The sequence below is a fragment of the Cicer arietinum genome, chromosome 5, assembly GCF_000331145.2.
Source record: "Cicer arietinum cultivar CDC Frontier isolate Library 1 chromosome 5, Cicar.CDCFrontier_v2.0, whole genome shotgun sequence".
Taxonomy (NCBI): Eukaryota; Viridiplantae; Streptophyta; class Magnoliopsida; order Fabales; family Fabaceae; genus Cicer; species Cicer arietinum.
The window spans coordinates 74,532,441-74,557,455 of NC_021164.2; the positions used below are offsets into that span (position 1 = coordinate 74,532,441).

The 25,015-nt window shown below is 31.1% G+C and overlaps 3 protein-coding genes across 7 annotated transcripts; 1 reads left to right on the top strand and 2 right to left on the bottom strand.

The window, feature by feature from the left end:
• Positions 1 to 849: 849 nt before the first annotated feature.
• LOC101495559 (phospholipase D alpha 1-like) lies at positions 850 to 4,727 on the bottom strand. The gene is made up of 5 exons (XM_004501271.4): positions 4,537 to 4,727; positions 3,900 to 3,965; positions 2,255 to 3,695; positions 1,740 to 2,162; positions 850 to 1,655 (listed from the first exon to the last, which is right to left on the bottom strand). Exons 1-5 carry the CDS (start codon positions 4,624 to 4,626, stop codon positions 1,216 to 1,218), a joined length of 2,460 nt encoding a protein of 819 aa, XP_004501328.1. The 5' UTR covers positions 4,627 to 4,727; the 3' UTR covers positions 850 to 1,215.
• Positions 4,728 to 14,267: 9,540 nt separating this feature from the next.
• On the top strand, positions 14,268 to 15,314 carry LOC101495239 (ethylene-responsive transcription factor SHINE 2). The gene is made up of 2 exons (XM_004501270.4): positions 14,268 to 14,531; positions 14,661 to 15,314. The coding sequence occupies exons 1-2, from the start codon at positions 14,452 to 14,454 to the stop codon at positions 15,256 to 15,258; spliced, it is 678 nt and encodes a 225-aa protein (XP_004501327.1). The 5' UTR covers positions 14,268 to 14,451; the 3' UTR covers positions 15,259 to 15,314.
• Positions 15,315 to 17,743: 2,429 nt separating this feature from the next.
• Positions 17,744 to 23,831, bottom strand: LOC101494491 (RNA-dependent RNA polymerase 6). Of its 5 annotated transcripts, none has more exons than XM_027334804.2 (4): positions 23,602 to 23,831; positions 23,444 to 23,481; positions 19,529 to 22,252; positions 17,744 to 19,050 (listed from the first exon to the last, which is right to left on the bottom strand). In XM_027334804.2, exons 3-4 carry the CDS (start codon positions 22,238 to 22,240, stop codon positions 18,157 to 18,159), a joined length of 3,606 nt encoding a protein of 1,201 aa, XP_027190605.1. In that variant the 5' UTR covers positions 22,241 to 22,252; positions 23,444 to 23,481; positions 23,602 to 23,831; the 3' UTR covers positions 17,744 to 18,156. The 5 variants fall into 5 exon arrangements, with proteins under 5 accessions (XP_027190605.1, XP_004501326.1, XP_012571683.1 ...); XM_004501269.4 differs by having other exon boundaries at positions 23,409 to 23,481; XM_012716229.3 differs by having other exon boundaries at positions 23,598 to 23,831.
• Positions 23,832 to 25,015: the final 1,184 nt, after the last annotated feature.

Consider the following 25,015-nt stretch of genomic DNA (forward strand, 5'->3'; position numbering starts at 1 on the left):
TCCTAATATTTCACGACATGGCATCTCAACATGCCCATTTGTTTGGTCCATATTACTAATTTCCCATCTGTTTGTACTTAGCATTAGCAACCTAATTAAGTGTATGTGGCTACGTGCAAAAGAAGGATAGAAAGTTGTTAGGGAAAAAAAAAGTACTAGTATAAAACAAAAAACTATTTCACAAATACATATTAAAGCTTTAATGAGTTTTCAAATAATATTTTTACTAGTTTTTTGGGATGTTATGTGACCATTTATTATTTTTTAATTTGTTGAATAAGTAAATAAAATAATAAAAGCGATTTTTTGAAGGAAGAAAATTTTCGGTACAATCACAGAAAATGTTTAGAATATTTTCTCCAAAAAAGTAGAATAATTATAAAAAAATCCCACAATTGAACTCGAAGATCTGTTTTACACCCCTCCTTTTGTTTTAATTGCAGATGAGCCTTCCAATTCATTTTGGAGTTATTTTAGATGGGTCCGTTATATTAATTTATTGTTTCTTCACTTGGTAGTATTCATGTCATTTTAGCCCATCTTTATGCAGTCATGAATGAATTAACATGATCCACATCTATAGCTATACGTTTCTGTCAACCAAAAGACATATATAGGTATACGTCGGTATCTATTTGATGTATAATAATCTTTTCTATAAATAACGCTATTAGATCATTATATCATACTTAAAGATAACGTCCATAATTTCATTTTTTGTTTGGTATTTCCCTAAAAGTAAAATCATTTTGGACAACCATCCAAATTCTAATCCACTCAATATACACTTTGAGTGATAGATATGTTGATGTGTGTGACATAAAGAGATAAATAAAGAAAAAATAAGTGTTAGATTGAAAGTTTGAAACATGTATATATGAAGGGTCTCATGAGGAAAATGACATTATTAACTTTTCATTAATACACAACTCCTCTTGATTACACCACATCATCAAAGTTGAAGTTTGTTTATTTTGAATGAATACATATAACATGTTTATATCATAATTAATTATTCCATATTATTTAAGGATTTAGATTTGACACAGATGTTTTAATTATTCCATGTTTGAACCGATCAAGATTAAACAGTTTATATTTTAAGATTAAATTTTAATTATTTTTTAATTTTAAATTTAAACTTAAAATTTGAACCATCCAACCTTGATTAGATGATTCAGATATGTCTAAGAACCGGTTATCTGAATCCGTTATCTAGGTGGTAAGTATAGGAGGAAGCAAATCAGATTTTGAACCAAGAATGAAAGCCATGGTATCAGGAAAATATTGCATCCCTGGAAGTGATGTTACACTTCCATCTTCAGCCACATGTAGAGGATATCTCAAAAGATGAGTAGTTACACTTTGATCTAATATATCCTTAGAATATAATTCCCAATTCCTTTCACCAATACGATTGAGAAGTCTCACACATTCCACACCTTCAGGCTCATCAAATAGAACACTATTATCACCAATATGTTCATACCATAATGCTCTTCTGAACTCATAAATTTGACCTTGTGGTCTTGGTGGGCCACTTGATGCTAGATGATGTGGTTGGAAAGCTCCCATTGCAATCTCTGTGTCTCTTCCACCATCCATTGATCTTTGGTTGATGTTTGCTGAACCAATGATTATGTATTCATCATCCACTAAATAAAATAAATAAATAAATGTTAATTAGTCTCTATTAGTCTATGTTATGATATATAATATAAGAATAATTGACAAGTTACCTATCATCATCTTTGAATGAACATAGATCATGAACCTCCTAGATTTTTGTGCTCTATGATAGTCACTATTAGCCTCTGGTTCCTCTGTAGGGACATACTCTCCATCTTTCTTACTCTCCCTTTTGCCAAGACAGTAAAAATTCAAATAATCACGAGGGTGTGCTTCAATTTTCTTCTTTTTTATTGCATCAGCAATGTCACAATACATCATCTCCATAGTCCTTCTTTGCCAATCTAATATTGCTTGAACTGAATCACTTTCTGGTATACCTTCTGGCCACATTGGTATCACCACATACACTACAAACCTCTCTCCTGCTTCAATTTTGCTTACAATCTTCAATGAAAGTTCCTTTGGTATTAGATTCAAAGCACCAATATCTTCAACTTTAATATCATTTCCATGCCAACCATATGAACTACCTGTTCGGAAACAATATCCAACATATATTCATCAATTAATTAATACTTACTTAATAATAGATTAATTAAATAATTAATTAATTTAACACTACCTATAAAATACTGATTTTCAATGTAGATGAAGTTTTTGGCTCTCCTAATAGCATTTACATAACCATCTTGAACACTTCTATCAATGACATTATCTTTTCCACTAACAAGGCCTAATTCAAAAACTTCATTTGGTGATTGAGGGAAATTAACAACAGCACCACCATCAATAGACCTAAACAATTGAACACTCCAAGTATTGTCGTCTTTTTGCGATATCATCGAATCAGAAGGATGAATTAGAATTTGATCAAGCACTTCAATTGAGAATAAAAATTGCTTACCAACTTGCTTTTCCCACCTTTGTTCAAAATTATACAAAACATCCCATGCAATAGGTCCTTCTAGCTTACAATGAATATCATGCCATGGTTCTCTAGGACCACCTTTTTTAATAGAAGCATTTAAGAAATTTGGTTGATGAAAATCATCATGATGAATTGTATTCAATGTTGAAAACAAAGGATGTTCCATTGTATCATATCTTCCATCACATAAATCAATTCCACCTATGAAACTTATAACATTTCTCTTTAGTGATTTCTTAACATGTCCATCAACAACAATAGTCTTTTGATGATGAGTGAACATAGTTGAAATTTCAAAACCTTGAACCATACTTCTTCCATTATCAGGATTCCTTGGACACAAAACACAATGAACCTTTGTGCCTCTAAAGTAGTGAGCAGTTTCTTGATCATGTGTTGCCATCAAACCATCTTCCTTAAAAGCAGGAACAGAGGTTCTGTCATCCCAAACAAGCATAAGAACATTAACACCTTCGTTAGCTTTTGTCTTAAGTAATTCTCCAAGTGTTACATTTTTTGTTGTTGACATGTTTTGATCCCTTATTAAGGTTATTTCAGTGTGAACAGACCAACCACTTATGTAAATAAAATATTTAGCATCCATAATTGAATTATAAATATCTTCCCAACATCTTCTAGGAACATGGTATTTTGTTCCTGATATTGGAATCCATGTATGATTACTATCAGAAGCATGAGCATCTTGGTATAAAGTAACACTACAACCTTGTCTTTGATCAAAAAATGTACGAGGAACACCAAAAAATGGCATGTTTATTCCCTTAGACCATATTATTTTTGTGTCTTCAATGACACTTGAGAATTGCATGGTGACACGAATTTTGGAACCACCTGGTATAGGACGATGATCTTCTTCATCTAATATTTCGATCCATCTGTCAATTATTGGTCCTTTGAGAAGTTTCTCAGAAGGGATGTAAGCTCTTCCAATTAGAGTTGCTCCAATTGGGTTATCATCTTTTATTGTGAATATAATGTTTGATATGTAATGAGCACAATAAATTTCAAAAGTTTCATTCCATTTGGGGTTTGTAGGTTGGTTTCCTATCATTCTTGTTCTTCCAACTCTTGCTTTGTCTAAATCCACTGTTGCATAGAGTCTTGTCCCGACAATCTTCATCATAAGTGAATTTGCGTGTTAAAAGATTGTTCTTGTATTAAAATGAAGAAGAAACTTATTTACGAAAGTAGATTCGTTGACACCAAATGTCAAACTTTATTGACATGAGATTTATTGTGAAAATAAAATTTGACATCTGGTGTCAATGAATTCTTACTCTTACAAAAATGGTTAAAAGTTTGGTTACGATATATGTACCTCCGGCCTACAAAATATACAACCTTTGACTTGGGCTAGAAATCTCTTCCCCTTGCGTGTTGTGCCCTTTGTTCCAAAATATTGGACAAGAAAAATGAATTAGTAACATGGATTGATATGAAAATGACCTTAAATAACTATGTAAATTTCAGTTTTCAACAGCTAAGAACAGATGGTTTTGTTCTGTATAGCTTTGAAAACAAATGTGAAATAAGTTTGATTTTTGGTGTTTTAGAAAGTGAAATTTGATTAAAAAAGATGAATTTAATTTATATACACTCTTAATATAAAGAATTTTTATATTAACACTAAATGAGATTCATTTTATATTTCAAAATATTTAACTTATATGATAATATAATTATCTTTAAAGTAATACGATAATGGTCACTGCATGCAAATTAAACTCTAAAAAGTGATATTCCATTGATAAACCAGTATTTTTTATAAAAAAAAATAATTTTATTTATTATTATACATTTTCATAAAAAAAAAGTAAGTGTGAAAATATAGAACCATTTGCATAAACTGTAAAATGTTTTAGTGAGAGTCAAACACATCATTATATAAAATTAAAACAAGAGTTTTTAAATAATGATTATAAAACAAGAGAGAGAGAGAGTTTTTAAGAATATACCTTGCGACAGAAATCCAAATTACATCGAGTTTGCAACCTATCAACTTCACTTATGATTACCTTAAGCGTCCCATGTAGCAACTGAGGCATGTTGTTTCCAACTTTGAATAAAAATGGGAACTGTTTATTCGGTAAATGTATAATATGGAAATAAAGGTATATTTAAGTTGTTGTATGTGGAAAGAGACATTAAGAAAGAATGTAGGGAATATTTAATTTGTTTGAAGAAGGAGAAGTCTCTTTGGAGGACAAAAACCATAATCCATTACCTTCTTGACTTGACTTGTAGGGAGCACTTGCTTATTTCGAATGGACTAGAAGCCCGTTTCAACAAGCTATCTCAGTTGTCCACGACCCAAGTTACCATTTTAATTCATGAATTTAATAGCATTATGCTTAATTAATGCAGTTGAATTTTGTTTCAAAATTAATAATCGCATTGATCAAATTACAATTAATTAATTAAAAGACCGATCGGATAAATAAAAAATTACATGACTTTCTATGCCTTGCTATTTATATGACTATATCCAGATGGGATACATTATTTTATGTCTAATTGTTGTCTCTCCGCATTTAATAATTTAAAAATATATAGAAAGAAAATTTACTTTTTATTTGAAATTTTTATGATTTTTGAAAGAAAAACAAAGTTTATGAATTTGAATAAAAGTATAATTGTAAATACGTACAAATCTATTAAATATTTAGAGATAATTATAAAAAATAAATAAAAGTATTCCCATAATAATATACTTACCTACTTCATTACTCGAGGCCCCCATATACGTAATTATCATTTATCAATATGTCTCATGCATGAAATTAGTATATAATATATATCAATAAGAGCCAAACAACATTTGCCCCACCAATAAATTGATCGGCCAAAAGCTCATAGCCTCAAATGATAAAGAGACATCTGGCTTTGATTTTTTATAATTAGTTAAAATTAATTATATAGTTTTTAACAAACAAAAAATCAGTTATATAGTTAACGACTTCAACAACCCTTCATCCTATTCCTTCCAAAGCCACCACTACCACCATGAAATTATCGAACACGACAAAGTCAATGTGTTGTCACCATAAATGCTTTTATTTTGCCTTAAGGTGCACGTATGAAAGAGGACGGTATAATAAAAAATTATTTGTAGGCACCCTGTGAGACAAAAAAAAGTTAGAGAAATAATAATATATTATATTAATAATTTGTAGAAAAGAGATAAAAATAAAAATATAGTATTAAATATATGTTGCAAAATATAAGATATCCAAATAATAATAAATATAATAAAACTTTCGTCGAAACATAGAGTATGCTAATTAGTGAATTTAAAAATTGTTGAAGTTTAACATTTAAAAACTTTCATATTTGAATAGTTTTCAATTCTGTTAATACTAAAGTTTCACATTAGATATAAAATATATGTAGATTTGCTTTCATCACTGTATAATGTTGGTGTAATGACCTCTATCTTTAGGAAGTTGTATCCAATATTATTTACTAGATTATCTAATTCCTTCTTAGGTGATGAACTTAATATCAAAACCAACTTGTTTAATATTAATTCCAATTTAACAGTAATAGATTCAAAAATTTATTCAAAACTGAGATTCAAGAACACATGCATTATCAAAATAAAGCGTATAGAGATAGAGAAGTGTGCACCATGGATTTTTATACTGGTTCGACTATCAATTCGATAGTCTACATCCAGTCCTGGAATCACTTACATATTCCAGCCTTTACTAGAAATGATTTGAGTATGTTTACAGACTTTCCAGCACTTCACTGCCTATACATCTAACTCAACATCAATCCACAACAACAACCAATCTATCCTTAAGAACTAATCGCCAAGCTCTAGCAAGATCAGATTGAGAGATTGTTCTTGTATTAAAATGAAGAAGAAACTTATTTACGAAAGTAGATTCGTTGACACCAAATGTCAAACTTTATTGACATGAGATTTATTGTGAAAATAAAATTTGACATCTGGTGTCAATGAATTCTTACTCTTACAAAAATGGTTAAAAGTTTGGTTACGATATATGTACCTCCGGCCTACAAAATATACAACCTTTGACTTGGGCTAGAAATCTCTTCCCCTTGCGTGTTGTGCCCTTTGTTCCAAAATATTGGACAAGAAAAATGAATTAGTAACATGGATTGATATGAAAATGACCTTAAATAACTATGTAAATTTCAGTTTTCAACAGCTAAGAACAGATGGTTTTGTTCTGTATAGCTTTGAAAACAAATGTGAAATAAGTTTGATTTTTGGTGTTTTAGAAAGTGAAATTTGATTAAAAAAGATGAATTTAATTTATATACACTCTTAATATAAAGAATTTTTATATTAACACTAAATGAGATTCATTTTATATTTCAAAATATTTAACTTATATGATAATATAATTATCTTTAAAGTAATACGATAATGGTCACTGCATGCAAATTAAACTCTAAAAAGTGATATTCCATTGATAAACCAGTATTTTTTATAAAAAAAAATAATTTTATTTATTATTATACATTTTCATAAAAAAAAAGTAAGTGTGAAAATATAGAACCATTTGCATAAACTGTAAAATGTTTTAGTGAGAGTCAAACACATCATTATATAAAATTAAAACAAGAGTTTTTAAATAATGATTATAAAACAAGAGAGAGAGAGAGTTTTTAAGAATATACCTTGCGACAGAAATCCAAATTACATCGAGTTTGCAACCTATCAACTTCACTTATGATTACCTTAAGCGTCCCATGTAGCAACTGAGGCATGTTGTTTCCAACTTTGAATAAAAATGGGAACTGTTTATTCGGTAAATGTATAATATGGAAATAAAGGTATATTTAAGTTGTTGTATGTGGAAAGAGACATTAAGAAAGAATGTAGGGAATATTTAATTTGTTTGAAGAAGGAGAAGTCTCTTTGGAGGACAAAAACCATAATCCATTACCTTCTTGACTTGACTTGTAGGGAGCACTTGCTTATTTCGAATGGACTAGAAGCCCGTTTCAACAAGCTATCTCAGTTGTCCACGACCCAAGTTACCATTTTAATTCATGAATTTAATAGCATTATGCTTAATTAATGCAGTTGAATTTTGTTTCAAAATTAATAATCGCATTGATCAAATTACAATTAATTAATTAAAAGACCGATCGGATAAATAAAAAATTACATGACTTTCTATGCCTTGCTATTTATATGACTATATCCAGATGGGATACATTATTTTATGTCTAATTGTTGTCTCTCCGCATTTAATAATTTAAAAATATATAGAAAGAAAATTTACTTTTTATTTGAAATTTTTATGATTTTTGAAAGAAAAACAAAGTTTATGAATTTGAATAAAAGTATAATTGTAAATACGTACAAATCTATTAAATATTTAGAGATAATTATAAAAAATAAATAAAAGTATTCCCATAATAATATACTTACCTACTTCATTACTCGAGGCCCCCATATACGTAATTATCATTTATCAATATGTCTCATGCATGAAATTAGTATATAATATATATCAATAAGAGCCAAACAACATTTGCCCCACCAATAAATTGATCGGCCAAAAGCTCATAGCCTCAAATGATAAAGAGACATCTGGCTTTGATTTTTTATAATTAGTTAAAATTAATTATATAGTTTTTAACAAACAAAAAATCAGTTATATAGTTAACGACTTCAACAACCCTTCATCCTATTCCTTCCAAAGCCACCACTACCACCATGAAATTATCGAACACGACAAAGTCAATGTGTTGTCACCATAAATGCTTTTATTTTGCCTTAAGGTGCACGTATGAAAGAGGACGGTATAATAAAAAATTATTTGTAGGCACCCTGTGAGACAAAAAAAAGTTAGAGAAATAATAATATATTATATTAATAATTTGTAGAAAAGAGATAAAAATAAAAATATAGTATTAAATATATGTTGCAAAATATAAGATATCCAAATAATAATAAATATAATAAAACTTTCGTCGAAACATAGAGTATGCTAATTAGTGAATTTAAAAATTGTTGAAGTTTAACATTTAAAAACTTTCATATTTGAATAGTTTTCAATTCTGTTAATACTAAAGTTTCACATTAGATATAAAATATATGTAGATTTGCTTTCATCACTGTATAATGTTGGTGTAATGACCTCTATCTTTAGGAAGTTGTATCCAATATTATTTACTAGATTATCTAATTCCTTCTTAGGTGATGAACTTAATATCAAAACCAACTTGTTTAATATTAATTCCAATTTAACAGTAATAGATTCAAAAATTTATTCAAAACTGAGATTCAAGAACACATGCATTATCAAAATAAAGCGTATAGAGATAGAGAAGTGTGCACCATGGATTTTTATACTGGTTCGACTATCAATTCGATAGTCTACATCCAGTCCTGGAATCACTTACATATTCCAGCCTTTACTAGAAATGATTTGAGTATGTTTACAAACTTTCCAGCACTTCACTGCCTATACATCTAACTCAACATCAATCCACAACAACAACCAATCTATCCTTAAGAACTAATCGTCAAGCTCTAGCAAGATCAGATTGAGATCTCTTTTAAATGATCACACACACTCTAAAAGATGACCACCAGTTTCACAATACTGGATTTCCACACACTTTCTTTTACGATGATTCTTTCAAAAAGACTAAAACACTTGATTCAATCGCAATGAATTCTCACACTTAGTATTTGCCAATAATGTTTGTGAGTTATAATATTTTTTCTCAAAGTGTATTTTTCGAAAAGTCAATGAGATTCTTTTTTGTTCTTTCTATATATTTCTATATGTTATAAAAATTGTGATTGATTCAGTTTATATAGTTTCAGAAATACTTCAGACAAATCGATTTCTCAATTGATTTTATTAATGTGTATTACCAGCTCAATCGATTTCCTAATCGATTTCGCGTTTCTTGTTTTTCTTGAAATTCTTGAAATAGATGAACTAATCGATTTGCTAATCGATGTTTTTAATGCATGTATCAGAAATTGATACTCAGTTCATATCAGAGCCGATTGAGTAATCGATTATAATTGTTTTGTTCAAAATGTGAGATCAAACAATCGATTACTCAGTCGATTCACTTTTACTAACATAATCGATTTGGCAATGGGCTAATTTCTCCATGTAACTCAGACACTCAAACAAATCGATTTGTCAATCGACTGATTTCTCCTTGTAACTTAGACACTTAGTTACAATCGATGTGCCAATCGAATATGCAGTATGTTTCTGATAAATGATAAACTGATTCATTTATGCAATCGATTATCCAATCGATTTCTTTTAATCATAGAACACAAGTTTGACAAAACCATTTAAGTAATCGATTTGCTAATTGATTAACTCAGTGAAAATTTTGTTCTGTGAATCAGAAAATCGATTAACCAATTGATTATTAGAAAGCTTGTAACTTAAGAAAAGTATATCAATCGATTTCCTTTAATCATAAAACACAGGTCTGATAAAAACCTTTAAGTAATCGATTTGCTGATCAATTGACATAGTGAAAACTTGTTTCTATGAATCAGGAAATCGATTAGTCAATTGATTTACCAATTGATTGATTAATATACTTATTTTATGATTTTCAGTTTTAATTGGCAAATATTAGATGTGTGAAATCATAATAATGAATCTAACTAATAAACACTATGAACAATAGACACATTTACACATAATCTTCAAGCCTTGTATGATATGATCAATCTTTGCTTGATTGCTTGAGATCCAAGATTTGTCCAAGTGTAGTGTTTGATTCTTTCATGAAATGTATCTCAACTCAAACTATAAGATTAATCAGATAATGCATATACATTGTATGTTTGGAAGTTATTTCAAAATCATAGTCAAGGAGGCATATATCTTACATATAATAAGTTTCAAACTATTGTAAAAAGTACACCAAAGTTGGATGCATTTTCAAATTCATTTCTTTATGTCGCTTCGATATTTTAAAGCGGTTTTGTACCTTTGTCCCTTCGCTATTTTAGAGCGGTTTTTATATCGTAGTTCATTCATTTTTAAAGTGGTTGTTATGTTGTAGTTACGTTGATTTTTTAGTGATCTTAAAATCGCTATCCATTTAGAGCGGTTTCTATGTCGTAGTCTTGTCGATTTTTTAGTGGTCCTAATATCACTATGAACGTTTTTGTGCCGTAGTTTTTTAGGGCGTTTTTTTGTGTCGTAGTCCTTTTGATTTATGAGTGATCATAGAACCATATTGCGAGTAACTTTTAATGTCATATTAATAGTGACTTTAATAACCATATTGAAGGTGTAATTCTAGAATGGTTTTCTACAATACAGTAGAACTCTGATACAATGAAACGTCTTAAAGCGAGCGACATATTCCGCGACTCAACTCAATAATATCTTCGGTGACATAAATTGATTTTGAAACAAACTTTGGAACTTAAAAACAACATTTTAAAGATGTTTCTGCCATGTCAATCGATGAGATTATTGGATCTGGTTCTAGTGCTTCTAATTTCAATAAACTGTTTTACTGAGACAAATAGAAAATGATAAGAAAGCTGAAGAATTAATCCATAGGAGGATAATGATTACTCTATAAGAATTATGTTCTTATTGGACTTGATGATAATCTGTATAACTATTAAAGTTCCAGTAATATTGTGAACTACTACCTCAAGTATCAAAGTATTAGATGACCGATGATAGATTTGTGGATGCTCGCTCCCGTAAAATTTAGAAGATAACTCATGAGATCATCTAGGTACGTCACTCATGTCATATTTAAATTAAATATTGAAATTTAATATGTCTCTTTCTGTTTAAATGTTGAAATCAATAAAATGTCTCTTTCTACTTACATGTTGTGTGATTTTAATTTTTGACATGTTAAACTTTGTAATGTGAACACATTTGATTTCAAACTTAAGTAACTTAGATTTAATTCCAGAGTTATGATTTTGAAAAATGTCATTTTTGTAGTCAAGCTAAAATAACACAGAGTTCGCATAAACTTGTAGTTAGAGAGTCTGAGTCTTTAGATTTATTACACTATGATATATGTGAACTTGATGGGACGTTAACAAGAAATGAAAAATAAAAGTGAAACACTTGACATGTTAAGGATCTTTGTAACTGAAATTGAAAATCAATTTAGTAGAAAGTGGGGGATTGTTGGAACATAGAGTATGCTAATTAGTGAATTTAAAAATTGTTGAAGTCCCACACTGGAAAACATGCATATTTTGAGTAGTTTTCAACTCTATAAATACTAAAGTCCCACATTTAATAGAAAATATATGTGGATTTGCTTCTATCACTATATAATGAGTTTCAAACTCTTATGAAAAGTATACCAAAGTTGGATGTATTTCCCAACTTTCTTTTTTCTCCATTTTCTATTATGCTCGACTTTTTTCCGAGTCACTTCTCCCCTTTCTTTATGTCCCTTCGATATTTTAAAGTGGTTTTGTACCGTTATCCCTTCGATATTTTAGAGCGGTTTTGTATCGTAACCCATTCGATCTTTAGAGCAGTTGTTATGTCGTAGTTCTGTCGATTTTTTAGTAGTCTTAATACCAATATCCATTTAGAGTGGTTTTTATGTCGTAATCTTGTCGATTTTTTAGTAGTTCTAATATCATTATGATCTATTTTTGTGCCATAATTTTTTAGAGCAGTTTTTGTGTCGTAGACTTTTTGATTTATGAGTTATCATAGAATCATATTGCGAGTTACTTTAAACGTCATATTAAGAGTGACTTTAATTGTCATATTTAGGGTATAATTCTAGAACGATTTTCTAAGGTGCAACAAAACTTCGATACCGTGAATCTGAGCTATTTTATTCTGGAGACTTCGTTGTTGATAGTTTGTCTTGCATAATTTGGACAGTGTCACGCAACGTTTTAAAGAGAGTGACCTAGTTCGCGATTCAATCCAATAATATCTTCGTGACATAAATTGATTTTGAAACAATTTTTGAAACTAAAAAACAACAGCTTTATTTATGATCACTCTAAAAATAAGATCTATGCGACAATTGTTTTAAACATCTAATAATGTAAAATAACTTTTTAATAAAAAACTAAAATTTTGATATTTTTGAAATTAAAAAATCTAATTTGAAATTAAAAAACATCTCAATAAAGTATGAATTGATTGACTTTATTATTAATTGATCGATAAAAAAATAATTAATATCAATTATATTAATTTAATAAATAATTTTATATTTTAAAATGTTTAGAAAATTAAACTTAACAAAAGAAATAGTTGAGATATAACATGGATCTAGTAATATTAATAATATTAACAATAGTTATTATTAATATTAATATTGACAAGAAAATAGTAATTAAAATATCATCTTAGACTTAAGAAAATACTATTCTTACAATTTCGTTTTCGTTGGGCGGGCCTCGCTTAAAGTACAATTTTATGATCACGGCTAATACGAAATGTAAATAGAAAGGCAGTATTGTCATAAATTTTGTCGTATTATTTATTTATTATACTGCTCCTCATGTAATAATTACTAAAGCAGGTAATTGTTTCAATCTTATCACAAATAAACACCGTTTATAAAGTTTAGCTGCCAAGGACTCGATTAAGTTTTCAACAGCTTTTATATTCAAATAGGATATGTGTTATTTAAATACAAAAATTTGAAGAGACAAAAATAACGATTGTAAAAAATGGTAAAATTGTAAGAATATTATTAATATACAGTGTTGATATAAAAAACTGTGTTAAAAAAAATAGAGATACTTTTTTTAAACAACTACAAAAATTAAATATTTTTTATTATTATTTTAAAAAATATCTTTTATACATTTGTCTATATTTTATACATTTAATCTTTGATCTTTGTGACTATGGTTAGTAAATATACATAAAAGAGTTATGCTATAGAAGTACTTTTTTGACAGATTATATACAAGTACTTCGCATTTCGGAAAAGTGTAAATAAATGCGTTGGTATAATTTTAGAATTCACGTGATGATAAGAAAAAGTTTTTTTTTTTAATTTTTCTTGACGAAATAACCATTGGTCTCGACTTTAAGAAGAAGAAATAGGAGATTAAAATTTTCAGTATAATTTCTTTAAAGTGAATCTCATAACTTTGATATTATGGTAGAACTTAAAAAAAAATTATTTAAAATCGATTTAATAAAAAAAATGGTTACAATAATATGATATATTCTATATATAAATCATAATCAGACTAATAAATTTTATTTAATACTAATTAAAGATATATAAGATTGATAAAAAGGTCCAATGCTCAATTCTTAATTATAACTAACTTAAAAACTATATGTCTATATCTAACACAAAAAATGGAAGCAATTGTTACCAAATGTTAGTTGTTCGGTAAAAGGCGAATAAAGAATTGGCTACGTGTTGTATACCGTGTTACTGTGTTAGTTGGTATTTGAAATTGAGATAAAAATGCAATAGCTAGTTTTATTTTTCCATCAAATTGTGTATAGTTAAAAAAAGATTTGAACATGTGGATACAAACTCGAGTCTCTACCATAAGTATGGTAGAGAGTGAGTGGATCATGACATTTTGAATATAATATATTAATATTATTATAATATATGATCTGTAGGGAGAGAAAAAAGAACCCTACCTGCTACACCTCATTAATTTCAGTTGTTAAGTAGCTATGGATTTTTATCAAACTTGTGCTGGTGAAACTTTTATTGCATATGTACTGTTTGTTTTAATTCCACTTTCCGCCCAATCTCTTCACCGACAACCCAATATAAATAAATTTAGCAACATCACCACCTCTTACTCACATACTCACTCATATTCACATTTCACATTATATTATATTATTATTTATACTTCAAAACTATACCCTTATTAATTCCCAACAAAGGCAAATATGGTACAAACAAGGAAGTTCAGAGGAGTCAGGCAACGCCAGTGGGGCTCTTGGGTGTCAGAAATTCGCCACCCTTTACTGTAATTACCTTACAATGCAGCTATATATATATATATATCTTATATGAAATAATAAATAAATATCTTTCTTGTCACATTACATTAAGTGTTATTCTGAAAAAATATTTTGTTGTGTTTTGAAATGTGCAGAAAAAGGAGGGTGTGGTTAGGAACATTTGAGACAGCAGAGGCTGCAGCAAGAGCATATGATCAAGCAGCTATTTTGATGAATGGTCAAAGTGCAAAGACTAATTTCCCTGTGTCAAAGAATCAAGGTGGTGAAGTTGCTATTGACACCACCCCTTGTGTTGGTGGTGATAAGTCTTTCTTGTCTCCCAAGGCACTGTCAGAACTACTCAGCACAAAGCTAAGAAAGTATTGTAAAGACCCTTCTCCATCACTCACTTGTTTGAGGCTAGATGCTGATAATTCTCACATTGGTGTGTGGCAAAAAGGAGCTGGACCACATTCTGGCTCTAATTGGGTCATGAGAGTTGAGCTTGGTGGGAAGAAACAGATTATAGAGTCAGAGATAGAGTCACCACAACCACACATTATTGATGATGTTGTTAATAAGGATGCTAATAATGCTGATATTGAAAATGGTGTAGTAGTTGAAGAAGAGGAAAGAGTTGCTTTGCAGATGATTGAAGAGCTACTTAATTGGAACTATCCATGTGATTCAACTTCAAGTAATTCTCAACAGGAAGAAGATATTAACATTACATTTCCATGTCATGGTTCTTAAATTTTTTTTTTAAAATGTACCAATTTCATGCCATTTTATGCTATATTTTCCATGTACTTTTGTGTCTTGTGTAATATATATATATATATATATATATATTTATATGTGCTTTCAAAGTGGTGATAAATAGATAATGGCCACTTTGATAGTTACTTAATACAGTATATGCAATATAATTGTGGTTGGGAAACATGAGAATTTGGATCAAATTAAGTTGAAATTGTTGATAAGTTATATTAAAAGCAAATTAATCTGTCAATTTCAATTGTTGTTCTGAATTAGAAAACAAAGGTTGGAGAAAAATTAATCTCTGTTTGGCTTACATTTCATACCATACCCATCAGAACATGACATGATTGATAGGTAAAGGAACAGTTAGGGCCTAACTAATTAAAGATTAATCTTATCAAATGGACCCTTTGATTCATAATTGAAAAGCAATAATTGCAATCAACTAAGTAGCTGAGTATACTACTTTTCTTGTCATCTTATACATTATACATATTTGCATCTGAATTCTAAAATAGTTTTATAGCAAAAACCACAGTGCATCTATCTCCTGATCCTACATTTTGCTATAAAGAGAACTACTTCCATGAGAGTTCCCTGCCTGTTTTCGATATCCATGTTACTAAATTCTATAAGTTGTGCTTAAAAGTGTACTTATATATTATTTTTTTTATCTTTGGAAGTAAAATACAATATATATTTTTTATTGTGTATCTTATACCTACTCTTCTACAAATATCTTTAGTTGTCAATAATTTGGCCTTACAAATTCGGCCCCCCTAAGTAATGGCTTGTAATTATAGACCATTTTCCTATATTAATTGTTCATCTTAATTTGGACCATGTCCTCTTTAGCTATGGACCTCTGGTGGAATAATGCTCAAGATTCTCTTTTCAAAAATTTCCTATGAAAAACAAAGTGCAAGAGATAATTGTTAATTAGGAAATAAAAATTATGTATGAATAATATTTCAGTAGATATGTCCTTCAATTTAAATAACTTACCCAAAGGAATATATACATACTAAGAAACTTCATTCTCAGTCTTCATACCCAAAAGCAATTAAAACTTGATATACCTTTCCCTTGTCCATGCTTTTTCTCTCTGTCTTGCCCTTTATAAGATTAAAGATTAAGTCCCTTTTTTACTAAGATATATTCCCTTCAAAATTATTCAACCAACCCTAAGAGGTAAGGAATGTTCGATATCCCGGCACAAGAAATTAAGGGAATCGGAGGAGAGCAAAATAGTTTATAACTTTAGCAAAAAAATTAACATACTAAGATTATGTTAATCTATGTGTTTAATAAAATGCTATGCCCTTTCCCCGTGAGAGATTTTACTGCTTTAACTTGTCAGCTTCTCATCTTATAAAAATATAATTTTTAATTTGCAAACCTATCCATAACTCACAAAGTTTAAAAGAAAAAGAAAAAGAAAAAAGATTAAGTGGTATCAGTAACCACTTTGTCTGCAGTCACATGTTTAGGTAGTACATGTTTATAAATGAATATTTATAATCAAAATAAATAAGACTATGAAACTAACTGAAACCCCTTTTCAACTATGAAAATCACATGCCACTGACCATTTTAAAGTCTCTGACACCTTTTGTACTGATGTATCCTAATTTCCAAGGTGAGTTAAAAGCAAATGGTTGTGAAGCTTTAAAGAAGTAGCAAAATGAATAAAAGCTAACGGTTTCAGAGCATAAAAAAGTATACATGGCCTACATTTATCAGAGTTAAAAAAAGCATAGGTGCCACCAAGTCTATAATACCATAAAGAAGAAAATTGACATAAAGGAGAAGATGGCACAAGTAGCTGGCTTATCATTAAATACTCCCATGCATCAAGGAACAAAGTAGTGGATACTGTTGCCATCATGCTAGAGTCTGTATTAATATCCTTTATTTATGTTTGTGGAAATCATACAAAGTCATAGCCAACAATGTCTTTCTCTATGTACTTCTGTGGGGAACTTGTACAATTATTTATGGAATAATTAATTTGCACAAGTTTTTGTTGGTGGCCATATATCAGCATGTTTGAGTTTTTCAATGTGGAAAGTGAATTGATATATCTGTCAACTGTAAAAGGATGAGTTTTATTAAAAAAGAAACAGCAGTAACCAAACAATGCAGGTTTTCAGTCTAAGCAGTTACCACAGGGCACAGACTTAGACAAAGTAACAAGCTGAACGAATTCAAATTTGCTGTGGTTGCATGGTGCCAACATGCGGCGGAGCCGTTAGATTTAGAGAAAAAAAATTATAAACTCACATCTCTCTTTAGATCTAAGGCCCTGCAGCGTGCTGCACCATGCAGTCGCTACAGAGGATTCATGGATTCATACCCCAAGAGCAACATAGTTCAAACTAAATTAATTTCAGAAAAGAAGCAAAAATTTGAACTATTGAACAACTGTGAAATGATATGTTTGGTAACTCAGTTTGTTTGGCATTAGACATAATGCTGAATCAGTCCTCTTAAGAACAAACATGACTCATTAAATTTTCACCTTTATATAAAGATGAGTTACATCCAGGTTCACAAAAATAGCAAGGCAACTGTAATTTACTAATTTTACATACTGAGCTGAGTTTCACAGCATTATACTTTCTTCCATCTATATATCCACACCCACAACATGACCAGTAGAATATTCTGGATGTGTATAAACAGATTACAATCAAAAGTATCAAAAGCATAGATTACAATTTGAAGTCTCAAAAGCAAAAGCAAGTTCAGTCTTGGGAAATAAATTACAAAACAAAAACAAAAACAAAAAAACTAGCAACAACCAAAGTAGCTTAACTGAATGTCAAAAGAAAACCTATGATCAAGGGTGGCAGAGTGGTCTTGTAGCCATGATCAAACAATGTAGAACTATAACCTTTCAGATAAATACTTTGCCAGAGAATCAACTGGCTTGACTGAATCAAAATTTTCAACTCTACGGCGCCTTATCTTTGTGCGAGCTAGGTAATCAACTGCAATCCAAGGAAAACTCAACATCACCATATTCCCCAAACTATCTGCCTCTTGGTTGTCTGAGGATTTAACTTTCAAATCATGGGATCTTTTCACCCATTTAGGATGATATGCCACCTGATACCAAGCTGAAGCTTTCTGTTCATACAACAAATTTTTTTCTTCATCGCTTAACTCTCCAATATCTAAATTCAGTTTCTCAAAAGTTTGCCTAAATTCTTTTTTCAGGGCACTGTATGAGTGCTTCAGCCTTTCCTTAAGTTCCCCTTGCTTCCTACTGTTGTATTTTGGCATGGACCAGATCTGTCCAGTGACAACTTCTTCTTCTGTTTTCACTTTGTATTGACCCAGTAATCCACTTAACTGGCCATCATAAGAGCACTTTTGATACCATGCATCAGAAATAAAATCAGCAGATCCTGGAACCTCGAGATCTGTATCATAATGAATATCACTGGATGCACAGTTCAAATCAGGTGCATCAATATCTTTGTCATAAGCATCTTTGATCTGTCGATAAAGTCTACCAAGGATTTTCTTAGACTTGTAAGACTGGTGGTGCTCTTTCCCCATAAAATCAGGGTATAGTTTTGGTTTCAGATGAGGAGGCATAGTGACAAGCTTGCCGGTCTTTGGAAAATCAACAGCAGTGGCTGCTAACTCGGCCAAGTGTATGCATTTCTCATCCAAAGCACCATAGTCACTGCAATCAGCATGCACCACGTGTGCATTGCATATTGAACCCAAATGCTCATTCACCATGTTTTTGACAAAAAAATCTATGATGTCCTGCAATGTAGAATACAAAACAACTTAAAATGGCCGAGTCATTTTCAAAATACATACTCAACAAGAAAATTTACCCCTTATGTTTTGTACATCGAGACAAGTTAAAAGAACATGTGCAGAGTATATGCAGAAACATGTGCAAGATATCACACTCACAACATATGACTTGGGGGTATGTGTAGAAACACTTCTTGATATAATCAATTTAATGCACGGAATTTAGAAATAGCTCCTGTAGCATATTAGCATACTCAATTATTTATGCTTTATCAGAAAAAATATCTCCGCAATATGAATTTTTTTTTGGCAAGTCCTTGTAGTAAACATATCACTTTAATTGCTAATCAAAGGCACGATACTATGAATAATTCATGTGAAAAACAGCAGTCCTATTTTAATATCACCCATTTACATTAAAAAACAGAGCATGCAGGCATTAACCATGGAACTACATAGATGACATTCAAAAAGCCCTTACCCGGATAGTGACTTGCCGTGTGTGAAGCTTGCTTTCTTGAGCAGCATACTCCATAGGTGTCCAGCTCCTCTTACTAGGTGGAATGAGATTTCCATCCCATGTGACAAAATATAGATCCCCATCAAGGTCACTTCCAGAAGCTTCATTTGTATGGGGTCTTTCACCCTTTTGAGGGAAAACAAGGCAGTCATATAAATGATGTAAATCAGGGACATCAACTGCCTCCAAAACTCTTACATCTCCAGGGTGAAGACACGGATTTTTCGCTATAACCACGAGACCTTTAACCACTTGCAGGGTTTTTGTTTCTGAAAATCTTGAGCCATGCTTTGAGAAACAATTTTCAAGAGAAGGAGTAGACACTTGAACAAAGCATTGACCTTGTTCAAGTACACCCAATTCATCTAAGACACCCATCAACCATCTCCCAGATGAAACAAAAATCCTTGACTTTTCTCTAAGGCCCCAAAGCTGTGCAGCACGTATAGAATTTAACATGCCTCTAAGATGAGGTTCTGTTTTAGGACTGAAGCCACAGCTTAACATTATTGCTGCAGCATTTCCATGCTCAGCACAAGACTTGGTCAGAACGTCAAAGGCCACATCTGCATCAACCAGCATTTGATTTAACCTTGAAATCATTACCTCCTGCATGTCCCAGAATATTCCATCAGACACATCCAGAGCAGAAAGCAATGTTATAATCTGCCTGTTAAGGAAACCAGGTTGAAACCTGGTCCAGGCACAGATTTCCAAGGTTGTATGAGTTGATTGAAACTTGTTCATGCTGGGCCTCAAAGAAAGTCTGATTCCGTCCCCTTTAGGAGGCCAACAGGCTACAACTCCCTTAAATCCAGCATACCTGATCTGATAGGCAGAGGGTACCTTGTCCAATTTCAATTTTTCAGCAACTTCAACTGCAAGATCATTAGTGATAATACCAATACCATCAGAGAATACATAATTGTTTCTCTCCACATCAGCTAGCATCGAGTTAACTTCATTTGCAGCAACTTCCACAGATGCATAAGTGGATGAGAAGCACTGTCCCATCCTCGCAGCACACTTTGCTACATTCCTCTGGTTAAACTTGCCCATCCAATTTCTTATATCATCACAAGTTATGTTGTTGTCTTCGGCAAAAAACCAAGCAGAACGGTCTCTAAGTTGATTGGACGAAAAAGCTAAAAATGAGTATTTTCGGCCACAAAAGTAAAACCCTTCTTCCAGGATTGTCTTCACCCTTTTATATATTCTTGTCTTCTGTGGAAAGGAGTTTGATGTGATTTCCTTCACAATGGGAGCAACATAATAGTTAAGAGCATGTACATTAAGTGTCTGCATTCCTTCATCCATAAAGGTGACTCTCAAAAATCGGTCTGAAACTTCTCTAAATCTTCTGAGAACCCGATTCGACAATTCAACTTCTGGAGCTATACAGTAAGCTTTTGTAGGAGTAATAACCAGCCTTCTAACCTCCATAATATCATCGAACTGCTTTGAGATCTCATAAAGTTTTGGATTTCTGAGCAACCATTCTTGGACTGTTTTCAGCCTCTTAGCTGCATCAAAAACTGGGCGCTTGTAAGAACATAAGTGCTTCAGGGCAGCCACATTGACATCCTTAGGTTGACTTCTCAGCAATTCAAAAAACTTGTATGATAAACTATACTGATTGAATATTCCTTTGTGTACAATTGCATTAATCAAGAACATTATATCAAAAGTGATGTCCTTCTGAAAATCTATGTAGAAGAAAGCACTTGACATGGGCACCCCAAAATCAGGTTCATTAAGTATCCTAAGTGGCCGTTTAAGCGGAACTCGTTGCACTCTTTGGCATCTCAGATATTCCATGGCCTTATTCAATTTTGCACCATAACGAGGTGGGATTGAAATTCTATAAAAATTGCATCGACCAATGGCTCCACTAGGGGTAAAGTCGGTGGTCCTAATCCAAGGATCATCGTCATCCAACAGATCAATTGTGACTGATTCTTCAATGTCATCATCAGCAGTTCTGTACCAAACCAAAGGTGATGAAGCTAGATGTAATAAAACCACAAGATGTGATGTATCATCATATCTTTTGATCTCTTCTATATCTCTAACCAAGAATCCCACCTTAAAATCACACTTTATCACTGTTGTTTTGGCTATTCCTTTGAATGAGAAAGCAGTATCCCGATTGAAACAAAGCTTGCACATGCTGTCAAAAGGGTCTACTAGAAAGTTTAGCCCTTTATCAGGTCCTCTCCAAGCAACAACAAACTCCTCTGGGCTAACCAAAGTCCCAATTTCCACAATTACATCAGACATCTTAAAAGGAGTTGCAGTTCGCCTCCTTCGATTCAGAAAGTTTGGATTTTGTGGCCCACAGAGGACCGTTAGTGGCTGATTATGCAAAAACAGATCACATTGACCCGAAGCATTGAGGGCCTCAGTTGCAGATTCCTGCAAAGTGAAATGCACAAAGGCATGAGGCGCCACCTTCTTATAGTCATCTGTTGTTTCAATTTGTGCCGTATTAGTGATATTAAATTCTGGATATGACTCTGGAGGAGTACAAGAAGTCTTCAGTCGACATCTATCTACATATCCAATTCTTGATTCCAGGAACGACACAAGATCATAAGCCTTTACTTCATTATCAAATCCGCCTATGCTAACTTGAGTCATCACTGAATCTGTTTCACTTTCTTCTAAATCCATGTTGCCAATAGTCTGTAAATTCCAAATCATACAAATTGAGATTTCCACCATAAACCAATAGTCAATATAAAAAACAAAAACGGGGTATGGGAAAGGGAATTCTTTTATCTTGTAAAAAAAACACAGCAAATCAGTCATCAACTATTCCAAAATTTTACAAAGAACCTTGAGACAGAGAGACAGGGAAATAGATACAAAGAGAAATGAACTCAAAATCTAAACATGGTTTTACACTTCCATATGATATGAACAATTCTGCAAATTAAAGATCCATTTAATTTGTGAAAACATTTCCATTTTCTAAATTTTGTGTTAATTTTACTCCCTCCGTCCATATGAAGTGTCTCATTTGGAATCTTTACTTGTCTCAAATTACATGTCTCCTATATTACCAATGAAACATTAATTACTATTTTCCACTAATATACATTTATTTATTGTGTCTCAACTCATCCAACTACTCCACTAACTACAATTAATATGGGTATTTTAGTAAATAAAACTCATTTCATCATTGAAATCAAAACAACTAGTCATTTTCTTAAAAACTGTGTACAACTCAAATGAAACGCTAATAATGAGACAAAGGGAGTAATTGTTAACAAATAAGATAAGAGACTCTTGAAGTAAATAATCCATTACATTTCTGGAAACAATGAAAATGTCAAAAGATTTGTTTTCATTATTTCCACAAATACACCATCTTTAACTATCATTTCATCTTCTCTCCATCACAATCATTTCCTTCAAAAATCTCTCATAAAAGTAAAATGAACACTCATTTTAGAAAATGAAAACACAAAATATTTTAACAAAACAATCAAACCCTAATTTTTGTCTTCAAACAATTTCTATAGAAATGAAAATCTTCTTCCTCGGACAAATCCCGAATATCCTACCCTTCCCCCATCTCTATTCTTTCTTCACAAGAATATATATGAATTTTAAAAAAACTAGCCATACAGAAACACATTGATACCCTAAAAGATACACCTAATACATGACTTAAAACATACAAACAATGTTCACTCATCACAGTTAATTTAACTCATTTTCTTTCAATATTCCTTCACTTCAACAATAACAGCAATATTTCATTAATTAATTAGGGCCATTCATGCAAAATTCACAAGACATAATCATAGTTAAAAATAATCTAACAACTTACAGAATCTACAAACAATATGGTTTCAGATAAACAACCTCCTCACGTTTTCTTGGCGACCTCGCGGATCCTTAACCTGCATACATTGATGAAAATATGGAATAGCAATACATATATAAAATAGAGAGAATTGAAAACAGAAGCAAGTGCCAAATTTGAAGAAAGTGATGTAAAAAAAATAAAAAATCACACCTACGATTAAGAAATAAATGTGGAAGTAGTAAGTGATGTAAAGGGAAGAATTGCGATTGTGAAATGGAAGAGAGATTGAGGGTTGATGGGTGAAGTTAAAAGTGTAGTACTAGTTTGTTTTAGATTATGTTAGCTTCTTCACTAAGATTGCAACAAACAACACAACGCGCGCGGTGTGTGTGAGTGTCAGTGTCAGTGAGAATCAGAATAAGAGTGTGACTTTGACTCTTTGTGGCCGTACTATTTTGTGTTGCTGTACCATTTTTCTAAGCCTATATTAATAACTAAATATGGATACGGAATACAAGAGATTGCGAGTTCGAATCTGGAAACTGATTAAACTAATTATTAGCATTGTTAATTTTTATTTAAATGAGTTAAGTTTTTTTTTTTTTTTTTTGGATTATACTCCAAAAATAGAATCATTGGTAAGATAATGGTTCAAATGGTCTACGATAATGTTTGTGTAAGTAGTATATTATTTGTGTGTAATTATAGAGATTGATTGGATAGATACATAATGGTTGATAAATAATGACTCTAGTTAAGCATTTCTTTTAGTTTCCTCAATTTGCTAGTAGTTTTTCATTTTAAAATACTTACATAACTTTAATTGAAGAAAATTAGTCTTTTCATTTTTAAATTATGGTAATAAAATTAAAGAAAAAATTGGATTAATTTGTTATGTCTTCTTCATTACTACGTTGTGATGTGGTATTTCAAGTGGTCTATAGATGTCTACTGCTACATATCAATAACCAAGTGGTTTAAGATCGAAACATGTCAAATAACTCCTCACACATAATCTTATAACTTAAAGGAAAAGATGTTGCATGGGTTCCCTCCTCAAGTGAAATTCATCAATTTTATTATTATTATTATTATTATTATTATTATTATTATTATTATTATTATTATTATAAGAAAAAAGAAGAAAATAAACAATGTGTTTTATTGGACTTGACCTATATGAAGGAAAAATAAAAGATTTGAAATCCCTATTTTAGTAGAGAAAAAGACAGTTGCACAATTGACTTCCAGTTATGGTAACATGTGCGTAGCAAACTTGCTCCGTTTGATCTACAATTTTGATAAGTTATTTCTATTATTGAGTTTGTTATCTCTATATACAGTTTGAGTAGTTTTATTTTCTCTGAGAGTTACTTTGGAATACCCAAAGTGGTTAGGATGTTGTTATTGTTGATTAATGTTCTAGTGTTATTATGAAGACTCTGGAGTACCCATTAATTATTATAGTGAATTTTTTTACTGAACTAAGTCTCGTGGTTTTTATTCTCTTGAAGGAAGTTTGCTTTTGGAATTTGATTTCTTGTTTAGCCATTTATCTGCACAAGTGGGGAAAAATATTCCACATTATTGAAATAGTTATATCTAATTATCTCTGGTTTTTTCCCAAC

Bases quoted from the DNA above. Each gene is read 5' to 3' on its own strand.
- LOC101495559 (XM_004501271.4), bottom strand. From the start codon at position 4,626: ATGCCTCAGTTGCTACATGGGACGCTTAAGGTAATCATAAGTGAAGTT. The intron at 3,966-4,536 runs GTATATTCTTAA...TTTGGAACAAAG, and splicing joins ATTTGGATTTCTGTCGCAAG to GGCACAACACGCAAGGGGAA. The intron at 2,163-2,254 runs GTAGTGTTAAAT...GTTTCCGAACAG, and splicing joins TGAAAATCAGTATTTTATAG to GTAGTTCATATGGTTGGCAT.
- LOC101494491 (XM_027334804.2), bottom strand. From the start codon at position 22,240: ATGGATTTAGAAGAAAGTGAAACAGATTCAGTGATGACTCAAGTTAGC. The intron at 19,051-19,528 runs GTAAGGGCTTTT...TCTACATTGCAG, and splicing joins CACGGCAAGTCACTATCCGG to GACATCATAGATTTTTTTGT.
- LOC101495239 (XM_004501270.4), top strand. From the start codon at position 14,452: ATGGTACAAACAAGGAAGTTCAGAGGAGTCAGGCAACGCCAGTGGGGC. The intron at 14,532-14,660 runs GTAATTACCTTA...TGAAATGTGCAG, and splicing joins GAAATTCGCCACCCTTTACT to AAAAAGGAGGGTGTGGTTAG.